Source organism: Epinephelus fuscoguttatus, linkage group LG5 (assembly GCF_011397635.1).
Source record: "Epinephelus fuscoguttatus linkage group LG5, E.fuscoguttatus.final_Chr_v1".
Classification (NCBI taxonomy): domain Eukaryota; kingdom Metazoa; phylum Chordata; class Actinopteri; order Perciformes; family Serranidae; genus Epinephelus; species Epinephelus fuscoguttatus.
Window position 1 is genome coordinate 24,808,468 of NC_064756.1, and position 26,337 is coordinate 24,834,804.

Consider the following 26,337-nt stretch of genomic DNA (forward strand, 5'->3'; position numbering starts at 1 on the left):
TCATTCTCTATAGGATCTTTGTCTGCCATCCTTTTAGCTGCCAACCATTATTTTCTCTCAGAGAGTCTATCACTCTTGACTATCCGTTGGTCTGCCACTCTCTACTTGTTTTTCTTTTTTTTTTATTTTTCTGTATTTTTTTTCTTAGCCTTCGACTCTTGTCTTCTGTGACATTCCACCTCCTCCCTAATTGCCAGACTTCAGGCTTCCCTGTCTTCTCAATGAGTCCCTCTAATAGTTTTCCACCCTCCGTCATTGGGGAGCGTATACCTGAGCCTGCGCTGGTAGTCTGCTGCCAACCACTATCCGGCCAACATCTGGAGGTTGCCGCTGCTGGAAGAAAATAAAACAGCCCAGAGTTCTGGTCCTGATCGTGAACCACTGTTAGTGGGGCATGAAAAGGCAAAAGAAACCACTGCAGATTTATTAGACTGCGAGCCTTTATCTGTTTTCATCACATGGGAAGGACGTGTTCAGTAAAGCTTAGTTCAGATAGAGAGAAATGTCACTGCAAAAGAAGTCACAGGGACTTACATACACATGTAGTGGATTTGGGGGGGGGGGGGGCAAAGGAGAGATGATAAGTAAGTCAGAGAGAAATTATTGGCAAGAGTCTGACAAAGCGAGAGCATGTGCACACGAGGGAAGATTGTGACTGTTTGAAAAAAGACGAGTAAGTTTGAGAGTGTGAGTGTGTTAGAGAGAGAGAGAGGGAGAGAGAGAGAGAGCAAGAGCCAGGGCGCATTGTCAAACAAAGAGAGTCCTGAGTCAGCAGCAGAGCAGTTTTCTCCCCAGGCAACTGGGCAGGGCTACTCCTCTCTCTCTCTCTCTCTCTCTCTCTCTCCCTCTCTCTCTCTCTCGCTCTCCCTCTCTCTCTGTCTCCTGCTCTCTCCCTCCACTTGCCTTACTCCCTCACTCCCTCCCCTTTACAAATCTGTGCTTTTGCATGCTATTTCTTGCTCTCTGCTCTCTTCCTCTCTGCTTTCTCGCTGTCGTAAGCCTGCTCCGTCTGTACACTGTGAACTGGTAGAAAGAGACCACAAGTTCTGAAAAGGGCAATTGGGGTCTATCTCACCCGTCAGAGCTCCCTTCCTTCAGCGCTTTCTCTCTTGTTTTTATAGGAATAATTTTACTGATTCCTTTTAATACAAACTGATGAGGTTTCCAGGCCTGTCGAAGCAGCCTAGTTTAGAGTGTGTGAACAGCACATGACTGTAAAATGCAGTACTTACATGTCAACTTAATCTATCATCCCAAGCAGCTCATTAGTTCTCCTTCCAAAATGTGAGGATAATGGTTTCTCCTTTGTATTCTGGGTCCTTTGTGCCGAACAGGCTTTGGTTTTCTGTGTTGCTGAACTTATTCTGGCACACTCTGTGGAACAGTGTATACCAAGGTCCTTCTTGCAGATGATTGACCCCAATTTTTTTAGTGCAAGCGTGTGTATGTGTGTGTGTGTGAGCCGGAGCCTGTGTGCGTAAAGTGGGTTAGAGTAAAAGGCACTTGTTGACATGGTAATACTTTTACACCTCTCTAGAGTTCGGCTAAAGGCTTGCCTTGTTGGAAACCAAAAAGGAGGGGAGCTTGAAAAAGAGCTGAGAAAAGAGAGCAGTTGGAGGGGTGGGGGGCGGGGTAGTGTGGAACTGTCCAATATATCCTGTAAAGTTGGCCTAGGCTGTGAGGCTTGGAGGATTGGTCTCCATAAAAGACGGTGGTTTCTCTTTCCCTCAAGTCTCTCTCTCTCTCTCTCTCTCTCTCTCACTTTGCTTTCGTCCCTCTCCCTTTTTTTTTCCTTTACTTCTCCACCCCTCCATCCTTCCCTCCCCCCGCGGCTGGAGTAAGTGTATGACAGTGAGACAGTGCCCTGCCAGCCCCTCTGGCAGAGTCATCATTCTTAGCAGCACTAAATCACTACCTCCACTAGCTAGACAAACATGTCACACTCACAGAGAGAAAGAAGCAGAAACAGAGGAAAGAGGGATAAAATGGTATAAGGAGCGAGGGTGATACTGAGGGAGCAAATGAAGGGCTTCATTGGCGCTCACAAACAAGCAGAGCATGTGTGTAACTGGGGTATCACTTCGAGCTTTACTGCCAACCTAGAGTTCATTAAGAGCTGTTATTGAGGGATAGGGCTGGGCTGCAGGAAATGGACCAAGGTCCAGAAAAGGATGATTTGAAAGGGTTTAATTTTGGCTGCACCCCTTGGGTCCCCCCCTCCTCCTCTTTTGCTGGCTTCCACATGGATCAGAATGGTGCTACGCTTTGACGTTGACTAATTTATTGACTGGCTGCTTCATGTGGTATAATTTGTTATATATGTTTGCCTCCACAGAGAAGTAATGGGCTTGTCATCACATATGCGCATGTGTGCACTTGGCTTAATGTGTGTGTTTGTACTGCTACCTGTGTTTGTTTAAGTTCTATGAAGCCAGTATTCATGGCCCGATGTGATTTTCATATTATAGAATACTGGCCAAGGTGTGCTGGTGAAATGTAGACTAGCTGTTATCAGCAGGTATTACACGACCCCTTGAAGAGTTGAGGTGTGCTTGTCAAAAAAAAGAAAAACCACACACACAACTTGTGTGTCTGTGGGGACCCCATAGAAAGTTGTCTCGGCTCATTGGCAAGACTTTTCAAACCCTTCAACCTGTGTGTAGGCCATTAGATGAACTAAGTGATCCAGTATATTCTAGACCTGCTGTCAGGGGTGTAGTTGGTCCGTTGGAGGGTACAAGGTCCGATGTGTTGTGCCATTTGTAGCACGCCAAAACACAGTCAAATAACCAAATTACCTGTGTGTGTGTGTGTGTGTGTGTGTGTGTGTGTGTGTGTGTGTGTGTGTGTGTGTGTGTGTGTGTGTGTGTGTGTGTGTGTGTGTGTGTGTGTGTGTGTGTCTGTTAGTTTGCAAGCGCATGTGTGCATAGTTGGTGCTAATAGAATTCTGCTGTCCAGCTCACAGCTGTGTACTGCTGATGAGTCCCAGGAGGCCCCAGCATGTGTCTATGGTTACTATGTTGAGGCTCCAGCATGAAACCATGTGTAGATCATTACTCTCTCTCTCTCTCTGTCTCTCTCTCTCTTTCCCTCGCTCTCTCTTGCGCTATCTTCTCGTTTGTCTTCCCACCCCCCCCAACCCCCTTTTCTCTCTATGTTTCTCCTTGCACTGCCAAAGCTCCAACTTGTGCCACTCTACACTCGTCCCAGGCCCAGCCTCTGTATCTCTTGAGCCGAGCCAAGTGGGTATTTCAATACAGAGATTTACAGAGCTCCTCTCGCTGGCCTATGTTTAGAAACAGGCTTATATGATAGCTATAGTTATTGTGTGGTATTGTAGAGTCAGGGAAGGCAAATGGTTTATTGTGCAGCAGGCAGAGAAAACACTAAGTGCGGGTAAGTTCGCTTAGTGCATATCGGGTACTTTAACTGTTGGAAATTTACATTGTGTTGTGTTACAGGCGATGACCCTATAATATTCTGCACTATACATTATACATTATTTTTTACACACACACACTTGCACATAAACAGTTCCTTTGCAAGAAAGTGAGACAGAGAAGACTTGCCTAATACACAGGAATGTACTCTATCTTTCAAGGACATTATTATTAAGGCATATGGATTGATAATTTTGTTTAATATGTGTGTCTAGCAGTGGTTCTGAAAGAATCTTAGCAATTTAAATAAATAATATAGGGTTTGGTTGAATTTTTTTGTTGAATTCTTGTAATTGCAACCTCATAAGTTCCTCAAAGGTCTGCTTTTTGCTCATTTCCTTTTAATCTTGCCTGAGGTTAGGCATCAGAGGTTGAAGATTGAGGTCAAAGTTGCATCTCATATCCCAATAAATTTCATATATAGCTACATTTAGCCCTGAGGCTTTTATTGAGGTGATCAGCACCTCCCAGATGATATGTGAGTGTGGCTGTGTGTGTTAATGTCAGTGTGATCATGGAAGTTTATATTATGTGGTGTTATGGAACATTTCAAAACAGCTCTTTTGTGGCCTCATTTGGTTTGATAGTATGCAGTGTGATACAGGGGGTTAAGCTTTATGACAAAGCACAGCCCATTAGACGTGCCTCATTTTCCTCCCAAAGGGCATCTTGATAATTACCTCAGCAATCTTCCACGAAAAATGATGTATCTATGCATGTGTGTGCACATGTTACAAAAATGACTAAGGTACCATTGTTGATTTAATTCTATATACTTTATTAATCCAATTTCAATTCATTTTTTTACTCTGTTGTCTGTTGTGGGGGTTTGGTGACTTGCTCAGGGGCACCTCAGCAGTTAACTGGTTGCCCAGGAGGTGCCATTTCAACTCCTGGGCAACCAGTTAATGCTTCATATTTGGTCCCGACAGGGACTTGAACCAGCGACCCTCTAATTCCGAATCTAAGTCCCTATGGATGGAAAGAATTAAATGTGAAAGTAGGCACCTCAGCATCATCATGGTGCTTTCACAAAATATTTACTCAATGAAATTCTTTGAAAAATAACCACCAGTAATGTGGATACAGTGACTAAGTGGTTAAGGGCAAACAATAGAACAGTTAGAGCAGGCTGGTGAGCTTAGAAAATGACATCACTTCACTGTAATGCAGCCTTAAAAACCAGGCGGAAAAGACCAGAAGACAACACTTAGGATATTGCAATATCTAAAATCTTATATTATGATATCAATATAATACTGACATATTGCCCAGCCCATTGTTGCATAAACATATTGATTACTTACATAGAAATGTGGAACTCACAACAGAGGACATCAAATACAGAGCGAGGTGGCATTGCAGCATGTGGATGGTTGGCTGTCACTCCAAAGTGAGAAATACTCCTTGATTTACAGGTAGTTTGTTTCATAATCACCCAGCATCTCTAGAAAAGGTGTGGTGGTCCATTTTAGAAGCCAGTTCTCTGCCAAAGCAGTTCCCACACAGAGGTCTAACCAGTCCTGGAAGTAGGCCCAGTTTGTCCTTATCCTAATAATCAATCCCATCCCCCACAGAGGGGTCACACCAAGCTGACATTTACAAGGCCTTCTAATCGGCTGAGCGATTGATGAACCCTCATCCTAAACCACCTCCTCCTAAACCACCTCCTCCTCTCCTCAGAACAAATGGCCTTGTTTTTAGTTTCACTCTCAAACACATTTCCATCGCACAGAATCAGCTTGGGCATGGGAGAGTAGATTGAAGAGAAATTTTGTGGCAGCGTTTTCATACATGGAATTCCTGTGTCTGTGTATGGCTCAATAGGTGCCTGTGTATGTCCAGTGTCCATAAAATCAGACATGTGTGTTGTGTTTATTATGTGCAGGGAGTTACGCTCTGTACCTGCACTACCAGGTCCAGTCCTGCACACAGATACACAGGCAAACTGAAGCCAGCTGGCTTTGCAGAGAGTCTGCCATCTGCTCTGATTTATGTAAGACTGTTAACCTTGGACTAGGTTGGCTCTCCCACTAGCTCCCACTAGCCCACTAGAACAGAGAAGGTAGCCCTCCTTTCACCAGTGGACGAAGTCTACACAGCGGTGTAGGCTTGATCAGTTTGGGTGCTTTTGCTGGTCATATTTGTCATGCAATTATGAGAAAAACCAATACTTACCATTTTATGTTAAAACTGGTGTCACTAAGCAGGGGCAGATAAAACAGTCACATATAGATGGTCCAAATTAGGCCTGAATGATATTAGGAAAGATGCCATTTTAATACTTTGTCTGAAATATTCATTACAACATAAAGTTTCACCAGATACATGCAGCTTGAATTGTTGGTATTGGAAGGTCATTCAACATGTCGCCAGAACTTTATAGGTCTTTATCTGTACTCTTGTTGAGTAAAGGTTCTCTGTAGTGTTCATGGGATCTGGGATACTGAACATGTTAAAGTCACTTATGACCCTTCATACCACACTGTTGGTCACAATAGGTGCTTTTACATGGACACTTATATTCCAATAATAAACATGCCTCATGTGATAACGTCAATCAGAAGAGACTGGAAGGAATTTGCAATCTGGTCAAGAGAGGTGATGTAAACCTTTGATAATCCCTTCAGTAGAAAAATATTAGCGCTTAATAACCATATAAATGCTTAATTTCATAGTTACTCTCTGGTTGGAATAAATGTTATTTCGGCGCATGTTTGCCCCAAGGGGTGGTAACGCTAGATGACGTAAGGGGTGCATGGGCTGCACACAATTCACTGTAACAGCTGTTTTTACACACCTTCCTCTGCTGATGGTGACAAAAAATTGTTCATAATTTTAAAAAAAGCACTCCGCCAGTGGTACATTCTTATGTGAGTGCGCTGATAAATTAATGTATTATCTGACTTTAAAACAGTTGCTTTTTGGGGCGTCGGTGGCTTAGGGGATAGTGTTGTGCCCCATGTATAGAGGCAATGCCTTGCTGCAGTGGTCGCAAGTTCGACTCCAGCTTGCGATCCTTTGCTGCATGTCACCCTCTCTCTCTCTCTCTCTCTCTCTTTCTCCCTCCCTATTTCACACTGTCCTGTCCATTAAAGGCAAAAAGCCCCCAAAAAATAATCTTAAAAAAAAACCAGTTGCTTTATGTAACATTCTCGTTACAGGCTGCTTTGTGGAGCTGCTGGTTATAACAATCGCTTATTGCTATCTGTAGCCTGGATATGAGACATTTAGGAGACATCTGTGAATTGTATTCTCTACCGATGTCCATGTAGGGTGTTTAGGGGACATCCGTAATTTATACCTAAAGAAAAAAACCTGGGTTACACTCAATATTACTACTAAATTGTATTAACAAGTGGAACCACCTCTTCTCCGTTTAAACTTGATGTATCAAATGAATTTAATTTTCTCATTAAAGCTGGCACAAAAAACTCTAAATAAAAACTCCATCCATTTTCGGAAACCGCTTATCCTTGTGAGGGTTGTGGGGGGGCTGGATCCTATCCAAGCTGACATTGGGCAAGAGGCGGGGTACACCCTAGACAGGTCGCCAGACAGGTCGCAGGGCCAACACATAGAGATTCCCACTTTCACACCTATGGGCAATTTAGAGTCACCAATTAACCTATCCCCAACCTGCATGTCTTTGGACTGTGGGAGGAACCCGGAGTACCCGGAGAAAACCCATGCCGACATGGAGAGAACATGCAAACTCCGCACAGAAGGACTCCCTCCTTGGATTGAACCAGGAACCGTCTTGCTGTGAGACGACAGTGCTATCCACTACACTACCGTGCCGCCCTAGCACAAGTCAAATAAGTTAAATTCTTGTTTTATGTCGCGCCTGAGTCAACAGTTAAGTTGGAATCACCAATCAGAATGATTTCAGTTGGACTGAATTAATATTGTCCACGTAACCACAGATAGTGTTGTTTTTACACTGTATATTAAAATGGCATACATCACAGGATGGACCAGTGTGTACTATAATGTCATGTAACAACATGAAATATTCATGTTAAAGCATTGCTTCAAATGAGGGGTGTGGAGTTAGAGATTGCAACAGATCAATGTCAGTGTCTAGAGCAATATCATTTCAACTGTGTATTCTGCTCTATATAGCACTGCATAGTGCTAAATGTAACTTGTGTTCATCTTTTTATACAAAGGCCTAGCAGTATTGCAGCTGCACAAAATGCAGGTTTTAAGCAGGTCACAGCCTCAGGTTGACCCATTAACACTAATAGCTGGTACAAGCTTCTCCTTGATGCTTGCTTCAGTGTGACAGGAGTGTCGAGATGAAGGGCTAGAAAAGCATGGAAAGTCTGGAAATCTCATGACCCCCCACCCCCCCCCACCCCCTTCTGATTAGCATGTTGTTGACTTGCATTAGGGCTGGGGCGGGGGCGCAGAAAGCGGTCAGGGCAGACATATTTAATGCTTGTTAAGTAATGGGGCTGAATCAGCAGATAGCTCCACTGGGAGCCATTACTCCAGACATGTGTCATTAACCCTTTCCCTGGCCCGAGCTCCACCCCCGCCCACCCCCACTCCCCTCAGCCCGGGCCATGAGGACCAGAGCACTGTTTCAGGTAGTGCAGATAGAGAGAGGGGAAAACCAATGGCACAGATACACACTTTCATTTTCTCCTTTGACTTTAATTCTAGTATTTTCCTTGCGCCCCCCTAAGTCTGTACACGTCTCTTTTTCAGGGATTTCGCTTGTCATGACTGTGGTGTTTCAGTTAAAGTTAAAGTTAAATGAAGAGTGTTTGATAGAGTTGAGGTTATGTTCCACTTAAAGTCTATATTTTATGCTTTTAAATACTTGCACCTTGTTGGCTTTCAAGGTGGATGTAAAATGAGGAGTATATTGGCTGTAGACTGCATCATATCAGTTACAATGGATTCTAATAATTTACCTTTCCAGCAGCAAATCCACATCTTCCATCCAAATACATCACTTCCATTTGTTCTCAGCAAATGAAGTTGAAAGAAGTTAGCTGTACCTATATGGAGAGGAGCACATCACATAGAGAATAAGAGGCAGAGGGTACCTTTAGAAACAAGTCTGGGTTATATCTTTTGGGGGTGCTCAGAGTAAGAACCTCCTTGCCTTTGAGCTAACTTTTTTTTTTTTTTTTTTTTTTTTCAATATAACCTTTTCGCAGGCCTCCCCATGTTGGCTGCGGCTGTGGGGCAACAATAGAAAGAAGGGGCAGGCCCACAACACCTGCCAGTCTTAATGGTAAACATATGTCGAGAAATGCAGAGAGAGTGAGCAGGAGGAAGGGAGGAGGGAGAGGGCAAGCACACTTCTTAAAGAGGCTCTGAAGAGGCCGTGTGTTCGTAGATTGGCTGTGTTTTTTGGGTTGCATGCATGCATACATGTGAGTGTGTAAATGTGCTGTTGTCTGCAGAACTGTCAGCGTGCCTGTGTGGGCCTATGTCAGGTTGTGTGCTGCAAGCCAGGGTCTGTGGATCATCACTTAGGTCTGCCTCCTGAAACAAAAAGAGATCCAGATAGTAACAACGCCAGGCAAATGAAGTGAAGGATGGTAGATGGTAGAGCAGCGTTATCGAGTCATTCTGTGCGGCACTACAGCAATCCCACAGGGTCATTTTACAGGTTCAGAACTCCAGGGTTTGTCACCTACGTGCAACTAACGTCTGCGCGTCTGAGTCACATTAACACACACATGTCAACACACACAGGATGCATGTGTGGGTGTTTTGCTTGGTGCTCAAAGTGATCATCACAAGTGTTAGACTACCAGGCTTAGTCTCCTGCCATGTCTTTGACACAAGTACATGTGTGGGCGTGTGTGTTTCTGTCTTAATTGTAGTGTGTACCTAAACTAACATGCACAGCCATGCGTTGCTGTATGTACAGAGTCCACGTGTATAAGCTCATTGTACATTTGAGGGGTCTCGCCCTCTCTCCCACAGAGCTCAGCTGAGAACTACACGTCATGTCTGCCACCTTCTCTCTGGCCACAAAGCTGCCCATTATGGACAGACAGGGTGCAGTGACTAGAGAGTGGACTCCAGCTAGATGAAGGCCCAGACCCACCTTCTGTAGTCCCTCCTAAATCTTCATTTTGGCCTTTATAGACTGTCTCTGCATGTCTGTTTGCTGTATAATATCTCTTTGCACTTATCTTGAATCTCCTCACAGCCTTGTCCAGTAGCGTTCTCAGTATCCAGTAGAGTTCCACCCCTTTTTGGCTGCAATAAAACCAGTTGCCAAATCTACTGCCAATGACTGATTGACCTCCCCCTGCTGCTTTCCCCTTTTCCCTGTCTCCTCCATTTCTCCTATCCACACAATAATCCATCCTCACTTTACGAGCCTCACATTCTTTTTTTTAAATCTGAAAACACTATTCTGGCTTAGTAGTGTGAAAAAGACTAAATAGCATTTCCAGAATGATCGGGTCAGATGCAGCAGAAATGGGCCGAATACACAATACAGGTATTGACATTGATCTGTATAAGGGAAGTTTCTAACAACTAACTTTCCTGACATTTAAACGGAAGTTTAAACTTAAACTAGTGTGAATTGTGCATAGTGCATCATGAACATAACACACTAACCTACAAAATATGACACTCACTAAATGAAAGTTAAAATATTTATTGAAAACAGTATTCTTCAGGAGACATGCCTGATTATTACAATAGCATTTTCATTAAATAAACACAGTCACATTAAATAATAATAATTTCAATAATTAGTTTAAGTTGTGAGTTGCAGACAAGCGAGGGTGGCAACATTTAATCCACTAGTCGACTAATCACGCACATGTCCAATCTGTATTTATTATTATGTTGTGTTGCTACCATAAAATAGTTAGTTGATCAGCGGCCTCAGTCTCAAATTGTGTTTGGCTACACTGAAACAAAATCATTATTTACTCAATTAGATGACAAAAAAACAAGTTCAACCTGCGTGACTAAGCAGAGCAACTAGAATCAACCTGTTGTAAATCTACAAGTTGATTTTGTTATTGTTGATGAACTTCCTGATGCAGTTTCTCTCCTTACCACTTCCTTGTTAGGCAGCTGGCTGAACATCTGAACTCTTCACGAGCTGGCCCCCAGTGTCATTAGACGTTGATATTTGGTTGAATTTAAGTTGGTTAGGTGACCACAATTCAATAATGCCAGTGTCAATTTGACGTAGAATACTGGTGACAGATGACAGTTTGTGACGTAACTGAAATCTGTCTGTCAAACGTCTCCTTTGCAAACATCATCTTGACATAGAATAATGAAATTTAGTCATAAGGTATGAAGAACAAAACCCAACATCTGCAAAAACGTCATAATGTTAATGTCCACACATTGTGAAATTTTAATGTCATTAGAAAGTTAAAATATAATTTGCCTGATTTTCATTCCAACCAAAATTCAACGTCTGTCTGATATAATAGTTCAGCGTCTTTCTGACGTCATATTGACATCGGGTGCCAGCTGGGAAGGAGAGAGGGAGTTAGTGAAAGAAAGATAGATCGGGTTAGGCGAGATCTGAATGCTGCTCTGGAAAAGGTTTTCGTGTCACGGGTTTCTGCTCCACTGGCCCACTCTGTTCATCTCAGGAGAGCTATAGGAATCCCCATGTGTCCCATAGTCAGACACAGGCTGACAACTCTGACAAGCCAGAGGATTTTCACCTCTTTTACACACATGCACACACACCTTCAAAACAGACATTGGACACTCACGAGAGGGAGGAGAAAAAAAAAGTGAACTCACATTTATTTCTCTCTGTCTACACACGCATTAATTACTCTGATGTGGAGGGGTCCCGTTTTCGGACAATTAGTGTATTTACACCATCATTATCACATCTGTACCTTCTCTAGCACACACAGACACATGTGCACACAAGCACTGAACACACAAAGAAAATCCCCTCTTCCCAAACACACACACACACACACACACACACACACACACACACACACACACATTCTCACTTGCTGGCTGGCTCTAGAAGGAGTCAAATGGCTCAATGTGTTAAAAGCATTAGGTAAGCATGGATCCAGCAGTGCTCCTCTGGCCGATATCATATGTCCTGCTTCATTACAGTCTGGTGTATACATTCAGCTGCATCTCTGACCCTCCATCTATCTATCCCTCTCTCCTCCATCCCACCCCTCTCCTTTCCCCCTGGGGTGCTTTTACAAGAACGGGCCATCTAAAGATGTTAGCTGAAGATTAGATGTGATCTCTCAGGTTTGGGAAACAGAAAAGAAATCCACGCATAAAAAATATACGTATATAAAGAAAGGCAGGCAGCAGTAAGAAAGTGTGGAGCTGCAGAAATCAAAGAGAGAAGGGAGGGGAGAGAAATTAAAAAGCAATTTATTTCACTTTTAACAAACTGTCTCTTGTCCACATGGCTGTACAGGTCTTATTTTTCCCCACAACTATTTTGGGTCCTGATATGACATTAACTGCTGGGAGGGTGCTGACCAAAGCCTGCTGAGCAGTGTGTGTATGAGGCACACAGACAGACAGACCAGGAAGAGGGAGAGAGATCCAAGCAGCGGGGCCTGTAACCTGTAGCCTGCCGACTGTTACCTCACACCTCACATCCTGCAGCTGCATGTGTACGAAGCAACAAGCACACTGAGGCCTTTTTCCCCAAACTTCACCGCAGCACTTGGCCTGCTGCGCCACACTTGTCTCTCCATCGCAGGCATGCAGGCAGCGCTAGGCTAACATTAGCGCTTTTCTCCCTCCGTAAGCAGTTTGCAGTGTGAATGCATGTGTTTGTGTGGAGGATCACAGCTGACTCAGATCAGTCAGTCGCTTGCGTTTAAGGCAGGAGTGAGGTCAGAAGACGGACCTCAATAAATGATATTTGGAGTAGATAGAAACTTATCTGGAGTACCTTACTTCATGAATCAGAAAACCTTAAACTGCTGGTGGATCCAGACTGTCTCAACTGATTTGTGTTGAAACAAAGCGCAAGATTTTTTTTTGTGTTTGTGTGTGTGTGTGTGTGTGTGTGTGTGTGTGTGTGTGTGTGTGATTCTTCACAGGAGACTTGAGGGACAGGCGTGTGGAAAGGCAGTGGAGGGAGATGGAAAAAGTACTGGAAACAGAAAAAAATAAAAGGATTGCATAGAGAAAAGGGATACCTCAGGGAAAGATGAGAGAGGTGTTCTTGTCTTAAATACTGTAAGGGGACGCATATCTCTCAACTGTGTGCTCCACCATCACTGACAGTCCCCCCTCTTCCCTCCTGGAGCTCTACGTCTTTCAAACCTTTTCTTATAAAAAGAAGGGAGAGGTCTTGTTAATCAGCTTTTGGCTTCAGTTTGGGGGCTCGTATATAAACCCTCCCTTCCCCTCCCTTTACCCCTGCCCCCCGTGTATGTAATAGATGAGGATAGCAGAGTGTATGTTTACGAGCACGAGTGCTGGACTTGGCAGGGCCGAGCGCTACTTCAGTGTCTCACAGTTCATCACAGCTCAATGACTGACTGACTGGGCCCCTGTCTTTCTAGCGGAGTTTACATTATGTGCATACGCGTTCGCTCGCTCATACACGACTCCTGACTCTCGCTGCTTCTCCTCTCTAAACTTCTCATTGTTTCTAGCTCCTAAGCTGCCCCCCCCCCAGGTAATTGTTTAACATAGTAGATAAATATCTGTAGTCATTAACCATCTCTTTCTCTCTCCCCTTGCCCCCCTTCTTCCAGTGGTCCTATGCGTTGGAGAAGCCCAACACAGGCAGTGTGTTCAGCTTGGCCTGGTCTGCAGACGGCACCCAGCTGGCCGGGGCCTGCGGCAATGGGCATGTCATCTTTGCCCATGTGGTGGAGCAGCATTGGGAGTGGAAGAACTTTGTGATCACCCTTACCAAGAGGAGAACCATGCAGGTAGAGAGCAACACCAACATTCACGTGTACAAAGGTGTAGGTTTGGTGTCGACACACATTAAAATGGGTCCTCCACCAGAAAATTTTGAGTGCCAACATGTACTGTGCATTCTAGTCAATTTTTTACGCACAAATTTGTGTCCTTAAACATCAGTTTATGTTGTAAATGTCTTGAATTTTCTCAAAATAAAAGTCATTTGCTACTTTCATCTTTTTATTGGAGTAGACAAATATATAAGTTCTAAATTTTGAGGGGGACATGTTCCCTGCTTCCCCTCTATAATCCATATTTATGCATTTTATGATTTAACTGTGAAGAAGGTTAGTTAAGTTTTATCCAGGGTCTCAGTGATTCATGTCATGTAAAGTTTGAGTGTATTTGATTGAACAATAAATAATAAAATACAAAGCAAAGACAGAAACTAAAAGAAGAGACATACATTTTTCCTAAATCTCAGCCAAATTAATCTCAGCCATGCTGAAAGGCAACCCTGATACGCAGTCCATCATAAATGTTATGGCTTTACATACTAAAGGTGTCTTTAAGTGTTTTCAAATATCACTGAACACCAGCATGTCTGTTAGGAAACTAATATACTCTCAAAATATTAACAAAGCCAAACTCAGTTATGTCAGCATAACAAGAGAAGTGAGAATTATTGCGATGCCATAAGCAGTCTGTAAAGAGGTGAGGGAATATTCTATGTAGAGAAGCAAATGCTTCCCAGGCCTTGACTAGTTGTGGCCATATATTAAAGTAGGACCTTCCCAGTGTGGCAGCGTGCAGCCCTGCAATGACAATGACCAGCCTGTCTAGCTGCCTCTCTCGCTCCACCATTCTCTACTGTTTAAACTCATGCTAACCACAAGGTAGCGTTTACATGCGGTTAACACACCCAAATGTACATACACACACGCACTCACACACACACTTGTATACTCGCAGAAGGGAATACACGCGTACACCTACAGAAACAAGGTCACGCACACGCACGTGTGCCTGTACACATGTGCGCTCGTTTGCCATAGACATCTTTACTGAGCGCAGTTTGCATAAACCAAACAAAGTCGGATCATCAGCCATTTATTTTCAGCCTTGCAGGCGCTTTTCTGTCTCCCTCCTCCCCCTCTCCTCCTCGCAGTCCTTTTTAAAAGTGCACATCTGCCAGTGGTTTGTGAATCAGCCAGCTAAATTTACCACCTTGCGGTCAAATGTTTTTTATTCCTGGTTGTGTTGCATGTAAATTTGGCTTGCTGGAGGGAGTAGAGGAGGAAGATTTGTAAAGCTGTAAAAATAACCCCACCTTTCACCTGGTGCTGGAAAAAGGCCTTTTCATTCATTCACAGAGAGAGCTGGAGGGAAGTATTTATCTATGCAGGTGAAAAAATGAGTACCAACCACCGCACGCACACACTTAAAACAGTAAAAACTGCTTTCTGCAACCACAGTTGCCCTACATATACTTGGACATACTGTAGACTGTTTCCTGTGTATATTAAGAATAAATACACTCCAATGTGTACGTGACTGTGTTCGCTCCACTGTTAGTGAAGCCAGCGTCTCCCCTTTGTTGTTTGCGTGTTTAAATGTAAAGTGTTTGTTCAGTAGTTAAAAGTTTATGCATTCTTAGTCAGTTCTGAGAGATGTGTTCATCTCTACTCTTGTTTTTTTTCCACTTAACTAATCTTTGTGCCTCCTTCTCTTTTCCTTATTTTTTCTTAGGTGAGGAATGTGATGAACGATGCAGTAGACGTACTGGAGTTTCGAGATCGAGTCATCAAAACGTCTCTGGCATACGGTCACCTAGTGGTTGCCACTTCCCTCCAGTGCTACGTCTACAAGTCAGTAGCCCGCTCTTCGTTTGCATGTCTCTTGTGATCCTCTCATTTTCCTATTAGCCCAGGACTGAAAATTATCATCTTATGATTGCAGGATTTTCTTCACACATCAGGGTTTTGTGTCACACATGCTCATCTTTTACATCTATTGTAGTGTTGTAATTGAAATAATCTTCAGATCCAGCTACAATATAGCATTATCACCGGTCGTGTAGCTAGATAAACCTCCAAAATGTGCCTCTAAAATTCTGTCAAAGAATGAAAATAACAAAACTAAGAAGTGCTGGAACAACCGCATTTTACAGGCTAATGTTACCAGATGACCTCTGTGTATGTTTTGAAATATGGTAATTTTATTTTAGGTGTAATTTTCACTTCAACACAGCATAGACATGGCAGGATTTTGGGCAAGTGAATTGCTAGATTTACGAGCCCGATGTGGCATTTTTCTTGCACCCAGGCATCCTTTATTGTTCAGCCCCATACTTGGCAAAAAGTCTGTTTAATGTGTGTGTGTCCTGTAATGATCGTTTGTGTCAGTCCTGGTATATCTTTGTACACTCCTCATACTCTGTCCATATATTTCTGTCTCCTCTAATTTCATTAATATTCCCTTTCTTTTGTTGTCTTGTTTCTGTGGTCTTCTCACTTGTGCATTTATGCCAGACATGACACTTTGTTATTGGTGTCTGTGTTTTCACATATTTCACTGTGTGTGTGTTTGTGCCAGCTCGAGAAACTGGAACACTCCCCTCATCTTTGACCTGAAGGAGGGAACAGTGAGCCTCATCCTGCAAGCGGAGAAGTGAGTCTTTCTGTTCCAGGAGCAGTGCAACAAGAGGGAGAGAACAGGCTGTTGGATCGTCTATCAGCTTCTCTAATGCTTCATTGCTCCACACTGACCACTCATCAAACAGCCGACCAAGCGCACACACACACACACACACACACACACACATACACACACACACACAGGGTCTGTGCTCTAGATTAGCCCGTCCAGTCATACAATAAGTCTGAGAGTGAAACCACTAGGGGAAATTAGATTAATATGGAGTAGCTCTTGTGCAGTATTCCAGTGCACTGTCCCTGACACTCAGCATGGAGCTAAATAGATTACTGGCCATTCTGAAATCACAATATGGCTTGATGAGTCTTGCTGAGTAAGTCGGTGCTGTGTTATTGCGCATTACATGTATAAATTACTTGCTCATGTCAGTTGATTAACTGTTACAGACTCGTCATTCTTTTACTCTCTATCATATCTCCTTGTTCCCTTTCTTCCCTCTCCACGCTACCTCGCGCCTAGTCCACACATACACAGGTATTTTTGGAAACTGGGTTTTTCCCTCCTTAGTTCTCAAAAAAATCCCGTCCACACAAGCACTGTTATAAAACAGTTCCCACCCAAATTTGAAGTGCAGTCAAGAGAACGCCAAACTAACAGGCAGAGATATAACCCTAACCCTAAAGACATGCAAAGACGAAGAAGATGTTGGCCAATCAGAGGCCCGAAAAAGCTTTTACCGAAAGGCTACATGAAGCAGCGGCCTCTATAACGCATTCTGATGCCTCTGCTTGTCAGTATAGTGGAAGAGTAACTGTGTGTAAACATGTTTAAAGTCCTGTTAGCAAGGTGAGAGCCATCGCTATTTGACTGCATCCACTAATGCACAAAATGTTGCCTCATTTGTGATGCATCACAAAGGAGATAATGCACACACTGACATTATGAGCCCAAAACTTTTTTCCCCCGTCCATTTTCAGTGACCTAAAATGCAGTTTGCGTGTGGACGAAATCAAATATACCTGTGTGCGTGTGGACTAGGCCTTACTCACCAACATATAAAATCATATGCTGTATTTAGAGAACACCTACTCTGCTCTCATCTACTGTATCCCCTTGTCTTCCCCACCCTAGACATTTTCTGCTCGTGGATGGAGCAGGGCTGTACACCTTTTCCTACGAGGGTCGATTGATATCCTCCCCCAAGTTCCCTGGTATGAGAGCTGACATCCTAAATGCCCAGGGTGTCTCCCTTAGTAACGACACCATCGCTATCCGAGACAAGAGTGATGAAAAAGGTGAGGGGGCTGCTGTCACCACTATATAATGATATAAGTAGGATGGACTGTGCTTTAATATGTTCTCTTTTCCTTGCTCTTCACCAGTTATCCTTCTCTTTGACGCCCTGAGTGGGAAAGCCCTTGGTGATGGCAAGCCCTTGACTCACAAGGTGAGTACTCCTGTGCAGTTATATTGATTTTGTGTGTTTCATTGACAAGGAAGTGCTCCAGCCCTGTTGTTTTGTCTTTTATATTTGTGTCTACACTTGTAGTGGGATTGTGTCGCATTATGTAGCATGTATCTGTTGCTTGTGATCACCTTGCATCTATATCTTAGGAAATATCTGACCTGTTTTGTAATTTAACGGACAGCAAAACTGACTGACAGAGATAGGAAAAAAAAAAGACACCTTCTTCTTCAGCAAGCTACATGCAGCCTGCCCTATAAGAATGATGCTGCTCCTTATTTTCCAAGTCTTCTAAATGAATCAGTTGCTGAGGATGCTGACTTTTTGCAAGCTAGCAGCTAATTTTTTGCCCCTGATGATTCAACAGGCCACGTTTCATCTAAATTGACCTAGCTGAGGGGGAACAGTCTATTCAGAGCAGTTGTTTGTGCTTTAGAATATATACTAATCCATATCCAGAAGGGAGAGAGACAATAATGACACGGGGAGAGATGGGGGAAGGGCTTTGGAGTCAAAGAAGGAAAGAGACAAAAAGAAGGAAAGAATTAGAAGAGAAGGAAAAGAAGTGGAGGTAGCAGTAGTTACTGTTTGTCAGCATGGCTTTGTCTGCCAGTACTCCACAGCTCCAAGACACTGCACCGAAGCCAGCTGGCTCTGGCCAAAAACACACACACACACACACACACACACACACACACACACATTTGCTCACACACAAGTTCAGACACACATATACCCACTCGATGTCTCTCTATCTCTCTCAGTCTCTCTCTCAGATATACACACACACTTGGCAGAAATGTTGTTGGGTCACGGCACAAACTCCTCTCCCCCTTCTCCCTTTCTTTTCCTGATCTTTTGTTGTCCCTCCATCATTCACTCAACTGCTCCCTCTTACCTTTGTGCTTGTGTGTGTGTGTCATTGTTCATCTGTAGCTGGAGGTGGTGGAGATAGCTCTGGACCAGTGTGGCCCGTCCACAGAAAGGAAGATCGCCCTGATTGACAAGAACCGTGACCTGTATCTGACCTCTGTGCGTCATCTCGGGAGAGAGCCCAAAATCTGCAAAATCGGTGAGACAGGGTGGAGGGAACTCACTTGGCAAGATGCGTAGAGACTCTCTTTGTTTTTACACACAAGTGTAGCTAACACTGGATGAACATGATGTTTGTGTATGTGTGCCCTGTCCTGCAGGAAGTATGGTTCACAGCATGGCGTGGAATGATGCTGCTAACATCCTGTGTGGAATCCAAGACAACCAGTTCACAGTGTGGTACTACCCGAGTGCTGTCTTCACTGACAGGGAACTGCTGCCAAAAACCCTGCACGTAAAGGATGGCAGGTAGACATTTGCAGTCCCTTTCTCTCACTTATATGCCTGGCATGTCATTACAAACGGCTGATACTGTTCACCAGAGAGGAAAATATGTAAAATAAGAGCTAAGAAGAGAGATAGACGCAGCTTTTTTTGCACCTTCCAGCTCATTCCCAAAGGTACAACACATAGCGCTTTAGGCACTCTTTTTTGCCAGCAGCTGTCAGACTGTACAATGCTTCCTGCCCAAAAGTCCTCAGCTTCAGCCAGTACAGGAGGTCCTAAGGCAGAGTGCCTGCACTGTCTACAGAGGCGATTCTGGACTACTTTTGCATGTCTCTGCACAGTTATGTTTTTATTTGTGCTTTATGTTTCCCCCTCTCAATGGTTTATGGCTCGCTGTTGTTAATTTTTACACTTCCAATGCTGAATCATACTTTTTCCGACTTCATACGTTTGCCCGTAATATGATCAAGTTTTGCAATTGTAGCTTGCTTCAGCTCACTCAACATCAATTTTGGCTCTATTTTATTTATTTATTTATTTATTTTAGCTTTATGCTTTTTACTGTTTTTGGTGCTCCAGCAGCGAGATTTTATCATGGGAGTCATTAAAATTTAGTTTTTATGCAATGTGTGCAAATGAGGAACACCAGATACCAAGTGGCACAGGCTAATAAATAAATACAAAGGCTCCACTTTTACGAATGTGTCTGGGTTTTAGGATATCTGTGACTGAATGTAGGTTGGACAGGGTGCAATGCAAGTTGGAAACGTAGCACTGTCAGTATATCAGTATATCATCAGTTCAGCAAAATTGTGTGTGTGTGTGTGTCTTTGTAATAGAATCTTTTACACATGCACACATATGGACAGTGGAAAAAACTGCGTCGTCAATAAACTGATTGTTGTATTCTTAAGTAGCACAATCCATCATCCTCTACATTTTAAAATGTTACCTTAGTAACAACATGTTGCATCACACTGTATATGTTTTTGATCAGTCACACTTTTTCTCTCGCCCGCTATCAATACTAGGGATTTTCCAATTTCGTTTTTTTACTTCCCGATACCAATTCCAATATCTAAACTTACGTTTCGGCTCATACCTAGTACCAATCCAACTTTCTTTTATTATCTAATTTGACTGTCAGTACCAAAAAATAAAATATAGGAATAAACAACAATTCCTTTAACAAAACTGCACAAAAAGTGCAGCCCAAAATTTAGTAGTATCAATACAGTGCCACCCCTGAAACTAAAGCCTTGCATACTGTACACGTTTTTATTGGTGGGGCTGTGCAATGCAAAATGTCACATTATATACCTGAAATCAATTCTTCTTCATCTCAGTAGTTGCCAGAAGCTGCATAGCACAACTTGCTGTGTAGGCTACTGTTTCAGAGCAGCAAAGAAGAAGTGATATCCAGGAAAATTGCAGTTTAATCTGGGTGTGAAACTACTTTAAAGTTTATTAATACATTATGTGGTATCGGATGGGGGCATAGACTGGCATATTGGCTAATACCTGATACTAGTTCCTGCACTGGTATCAGAATCGGAACAGTTCTAATGTATGCATGCAAACAGGCAAACTCTGAGTGTGGCCCTTACTGGCTTTTCTGTGAGGACATGGTTACATGTATTTGTTCTGACTCTGGTATGTGTGTGTTTTTCCCCTTCAAAGTGAGTTTAGCCGCTCACCCCACATTCTGAGCTACGTTGGCACCAAGGTGACGTTACGCCAAGGGGACGGTTCACTGGTGTACAGCAGTGTACCACCTTACCCAGCCCTCTTGCATGAATACAGCACCTCTGCACGCTGGGAGGATGCACTGCGCCTCTGCCGCTTTGCCAAGGTAAGATAACAGCATACCTATATCAATGTGTACTAGCTCTTTGTCTTGTCGTAGTGTTTGTGTATTGCATATTTCTTTACATGTTAGATACCCAAACGAAAGCACAGTGTGTATTAGTTAGTAACATTATGAAAATTGCATTGCATTTGTATTTATATAATCGACGTCAACATATTGTGACATATCCCGCAGTCCAGGGCCCTGGCACAGTCAGGTTCCTGTGGTGTGTGTCACACGCACGCATGTATGTACAAAAGCGAGCAAGACAGAGTCTGAAATGAGAAGGTAGTAGACAGGTTTATGGGACCAGACCAGCAGGCTTTAATTAGCCCTCAATTAGCCTGGTGACACCATTTACCGGATTTAGCCCCCGTAGACCTCACTCATAAATACACACTCCACTATATGCATGTGTAAACTCTCCACATGCATACACACACACCCACACACACACACACACACACACACACACACACACGCCGAATGCAGTGTTGGACTGTGTCTTTGCTTGGGCGATGATGCAATAACCACAACCCTGGAGAAATGGACGGCTAGCAGCAAGAGGAGGGTGGGACAGAAGGGACGGAGAGAGAGGCACTGGTTTTAAGAGCTTTTTTTTTTTTTCCCCTCCAGCCCTCCCCCCTCTGCTTCTGGTAAGAGTTTGGTGGCAGCACGGCTTTTCCCAGAATCACAGTCATTGTCAGTAAGCCCTGACCTGATAGGAGTTGATACATGTAATAGTTTACAGGCAGTCACACACTCACACACATAAACACACAGGCATACATAACATACAGTAGATGACATTTATAATCTAACTATGACACAGGCAAACCAAAAGAAAGATTTGTGATAGGCCGTCATCTTTTTGTATCAAGTTTATGACCCCAGGCAGTGGCTGACAGGGTTATTTGTTGTTTCCAGGAGTGGTTTACGATTAGAGCTGTTTGTCTTGGTGATGGACACTGATTAAAGGGGGAATTACAGAGTGCTGACTCCAGTGTGAAGTTTGCTCAACTGTTGGCCAATTGGTGGTTTAGGCTTCAGTCTAATTAATGCAGCTGCACGGAATAAAGTGGTGACACATTTGTTTACATTCATTGATGTTGTGTACGGCAAATGTCTGTGTTTATGTTTGTTTGTGGTGCGTGTCATGCTTGTTTTTTTGATGGCTTAGAGCATGGCTACAGCGCGGCCTGCCTGGATATGAGCAGTATGTAATGGGCACTATAAAGACGCTGTTAAATCCTGTCCTTGTGCACACATAACTACTTTGACTACGTCTTGCTTTGTATATTCTTAATCACTGCCAGCTAGAACTAACTTTGCATTTTGATTAAAAAACTCAGGGCAAGGTTAAATAAAAGTTACATATGTTCAGATAATAGTTACAGTTCTGTAAAAATAGCTTGACTGAAAAACTCGTCTCCATATCATTGTGTCAGACGGTGAGATATTATCGTAACTACCTCTGCTCTCCACATCTACAGGACCTGTCTTTGTGGGCATGTCTTGCTGGCATGGCGATGGCAAACAGGGATCTGACCACAGCAGAGATGGCCTATGCTGCCATTGGAGAGGTAAGAGCATTAGTTAATGGCTGATTCAGTTGAACACACTGTTTTTTGTTTTTGCCAAGTCCTCAATGATTTTGACAGGAACAAGTCAAAGAGGCCAACTTAAGAAGTATCCTATTCACAGCCCTCTCCCTCTCTTTTTGAAGTTACCCAGAGTTCAATACATCAACTTTATAAAGGAGCAGCCATCCAAAGAGTCATCTTTAGCCCACATGCTGCTGTTCAGTGGTCAGGTCCAGGAGGCTGAGGCCACTCTCTTACAAGCTGGTCTCATCTACCAAGCCATACGAATCAACATCGACCTTTTCAACTGGGAGAGGTAAAATTCTGTGTTTGTGTGGATGTGTGTATGAAGGTACAGCTGAAAGGAGAGGGACAGTATGAGTCGTGTTAGGTTAGAATGAGAGTTTGGTTAGATATCAAATAGGCTGATACTGACTCATATGGCTGAATTGGATATTGGTCACAGTAGAGCCAATCAGTTCAGTTCAATTCTATGTTTACTTCTGAATACACGTGCACTTAGTAGTATGTCATGCATCAGCAACGCACTGGCAGACCACACTTTTTAATCAGTGTATTCAGTTGTATTGTTTTATATTGGAATGTTAATTCCCATCCATGTTTTAACCAATTTGAAAAAAGTTTACACTTGAATTGTAATACCTGTTTTACAAAGTTGCTGTGTACAATTTATTACTTTAATAATTAATAGCAATTCAGTAAATGTGTATCTGTGTGAGCTTTTAGTTTGTTACATTTTGTTTTACAAAGTTAGCAAAGCAATGGTTAAGTCAAGGCTGATGTTGCCATAGCTTTGGGCAGTATCGAGCAGGGTGTCTACAGGTCCTTAATGTATATATAATAAATGTCTTAAATTCAATGTTACAACAATAAGGTTTTAAAAGTAATTAAATAGTCTAAACCACTACAAACATTCATTTTTCTGTAACCGCTTATCCTGTTCGGGGTCGCAGGGGGGCTGGAGCCTATCCCAGCTGACATTGGGAGAGAGGTAGGGTACACCCTGGACAGGTCGCCAGACTATCACAGGGCTGACACATAGAGACAGACAACCATTCACACTCACAGTCACACCTACGGCCAATTTAGAGTCACCAGTTAACCTGCATGTCTTTGGACTGTGGGAGGAAGCCGGAGTACCTGGAGAAATCCACGCTGACGCGGGGTGAACATGCAAACTCTGCACAGAAGGGCCCCTCCACCCTGGGTTTGAACCGGGAACCCTCTTGCTGTGAGGTGACAATGCTAACCACTGCACCGCCGTGTGAAGCCTTTCAATGTAAAAGTTCACATTTCGAATGTTACAAATCATTTAAAAATTATAATACTATCATTTTACTTCATACTGGCACTTAACTGTTGCCAAAATGTAGATTGACCTAACTCACTCTAATTACCATTTTCCTACATCACACATATACAGCTTGCCTGCAATTCTTAAATAATTAAAACATGATTTGGCTGAAAATCTGTCCCTGAATTTGGTTAAAAGGTGTCTTGAATGGGTCTTAAAAAGCATTAAATGTAACTGGCTCACACCTGTAGACACCCGGTCAAGGTGTCACAGTATGCCAGGAAATTTAAAATGCCAAAGGTATGATTTTCAATAATGTCAAAAATACAGACATCCCTTTTTCTATTAAACTGATACAGAGATGCTGTATTGAGGCGATGTATTGTAGTGCACAGTGCATGCCACCAGAGGTCACTCTCTAAGGTGGCGACTGTGAGTGGCGGGATAACATTACAGGACTACTTAAAAGGACAACAGACTCAGCCCCTGTTCAGGAGCATTGCTACTGGCATTGGATCAGTACTCGGTGTCGGCTAATACACAAAGCGTAGGTATTAGCTGTGGTACTGAAAAGTCAAATCAGTGCATCCCTAAGGTTGAAGCATGTTTGTCCATACAGGACTGATGTATGTCTGCATCTTTTCATCTTGTGTCCAGGGCACTAGAGCTGGCAGTCAAACACAAGACCCACGTGGACACGGTGCTGGCCTTTAGAGGAAAGTTCCTACAGAAATTTGGCAGGAAGGAGACCAATAAGAGATTTCTGCAGTACGCTGAGGGGGTAAGTAAGGACAGCGTTGCACTGCATCAATTGATTGAGGCGGTGATCACACTGGAAGCCAGCAGTGGAGGGTGACTTGTTCTAATTGTTTTCCAAGGGTTATTAGTTGTTTTTTTTTTTTGCTCTGCTTAATACACTCTAGAGTGCTTTTAGTTGAAAAAAAAGTTAATCTTGAGGGGATAAGCACTTAATGTCACATCAGGTATTTCTCTGCTGTCACATCGGGGTGGGGTGCCTCTGGCTGCAAAAAATGCCTCAGCCTGATCAGGAGGGGGAAAGCATTAAAACACACCACAGTTTTCAGGCATCCAGTGTGATCTCCGCCTTCTCATGTAATCTGACTAATTTAGCTGCTTTGTCAATCCAACACTGATCAAAGCAAAATGCAGTATCTTATCTAGTCTAATCTCATCCCGTCTTTCTGTCTCTCTGCCAGGTCGAGGTGGACTGGGAGAAAATCGAGGCGAAGATAGAGATGGAGTTGTCTAAAGAGAGAGAGAAGGCTGCTAATGCCTCTGTGAGGAGCAGCGTAGCCTCACGACGTTAGTGTTCGCGGGACCTCTGTCTAATATATCCGCTTCACAGCGATCGATTCCCATGTGTTTCTGACATTTGGCAAATATTAAGTGGTTTGGCCCGGCCTCAGGGTAATAAAAAATGTCTGTACTTGAGGTAAAATGTCTACCATTAGTTACAAGTCCATTAACTTCAAGTGAAAACAAAAGGGAACATTTGGAGATGTGAAGATTAGCAGGCCATGAGGAATATGACACTTGACTCTGACTGTTACACTACAATCTTGTGGTGCATGCTGTGTAATGTAAAACATTTGCACATCATTATACGTGGCATTCTGTTACTGTGGGTGGATGATTTGACTTGTGATGAGACTATCTATATTTCACAGCAACAACATCAGTACGGCCTTTCTGTCATATCGGCTTCTCTGTGGTTTCAGTGTGTCAGGTTTTAAGTTGATTATCTTTTCTGTAAGTCAAAATTATCTTGATATGCTCAGACATGCTGCTTTGTGTTTTGTCACTGAACTTTGACTCTGTGTTTTTATATGAATAGATATTTTTACAGTTTATATATTCAAAACTTTGCCTTCTGTGAACACTAAAGAGAATGTCAGTTAATAAAACTGATGGAAATATTGTACATATCCACCCTAAATATTCTCTTTTACCTCGCTTTCTCCATTTTTTAATATTCCTTCAATGTCTTGATGCTTCACTGGTTTCATATAAAGATCATAGAGTATTTCTGACATGTTTTTTCAGCTTTGCACATGCACCCAGAGGTATTTCTGGGTACATGTGTGTTTTAGACTCCAATATATCTACAGTGTGAGCTTCTCTTTGAGTTATTCTTGTATTTCCTTTTCTGCTGAGGTGTGAAACCAACTGCTTGCCATGCAGCTCCACCCCCTGGTTGGCAGAAGGCCAGTACATCAGCGGACCATTATAGCCTATCCATCTCCTCTAGTGGCCCAGGAGGGACAAGTGAGGGAGAAGATCTGTCTCTGAGAGCAACTGCTAGACCGTATCACGATGATGTGGATAGACGCGGTAGAAATCGATCGGCATAATCCCCGAAACTGAGCGGCCACAGATGAAACATCAGAGAAAACGGTAGATGTAGGAAAATCTATCAATGGGTTCATTCTCTCTTGCTGTTGCTTTTTTTTCCCTCTCTCAGCAACGTGCACTTTTAGCCGCTTCTAGCCGAAGTCTGACTCACTGTCTTTCTCGTATTTTGCTCCCTCCATCCGCTTTTCTTTCTGAGCCCACTCTCTGTGTGATAAACCATAGTCATCCAGACCAAACACCATTAATCTATGAAAAGACTTATCAGCAGGGAGTCAGGTTTCACATGCATTACCACTGAGAGCGGCCACACACATTGAAAAATAGAAATGAATTATGTGTTGTATTCATACTCCCTCTTTCATTATATGATGCATACCCAATCTCAGTAATGTGACAGGATTTTTTGCATATAAGTAATGAAAAATAATTTGTTGGACTACTAGTTTATTAAAACTATTTTGTGT

General features: G+C 43.0%; 1 protein-coding gene across 2 annotated transcripts in view; it reads left to right on the forward strand.

Moving 5' to 3' along the window:
• Positions 1-25,857, forward strand: part of ift80 (intraflagellar transport 80 homolog (Chlamydomonas)) — a 41,237-nt gene extending 15,380 nt beyond the window's left edge. For both annotated transcript variants that reach the window (XM_049577536.1, XM_049577535.1), the window contains exons 9-20: positions 13,160-13,339; positions 15,063-15,181; positions 15,909-15,983; positions 17,100-17,263; positions 17,351-17,415; positions 18,370-18,505; positions 18,627-18,774; positions 20,434-20,605; positions 22,096-22,185; positions 22,329-22,501; positions 24,158-24,281; positions 24,718-25,857. In XM_049577536.1, the coding sequence (XP_049433493.1) occupies positions 13,160-13,339; positions 15,063-15,181; positions 15,909-15,983; positions 17,100-17,263; positions 17,351-17,415; positions 18,370-18,505; positions 18,627-18,774; positions 20,434-20,605; positions 22,096-22,185; positions 22,329-22,501; positions 24,158-24,281; positions 24,718-24,828 (1,557 nt within the window). In that variant the 3' untranslated portion in view covers positions 24,829-25,857. The remainder of the gene's footprint in view (positions 1-13,159; positions 13,340-15,062; positions 15,182-15,908; positions 15,984-17,099; positions 17,264-17,350; positions 17,416-18,369; positions 18,506-18,626; positions 18,775-20,433; positions 20,606-22,095; positions 22,186-22,328; positions 22,502-24,157; positions 24,282-24,717) is intronic.
• The last annotated feature ends 480 nt before the right edge of the window (positions 25,858-26,337 follow it).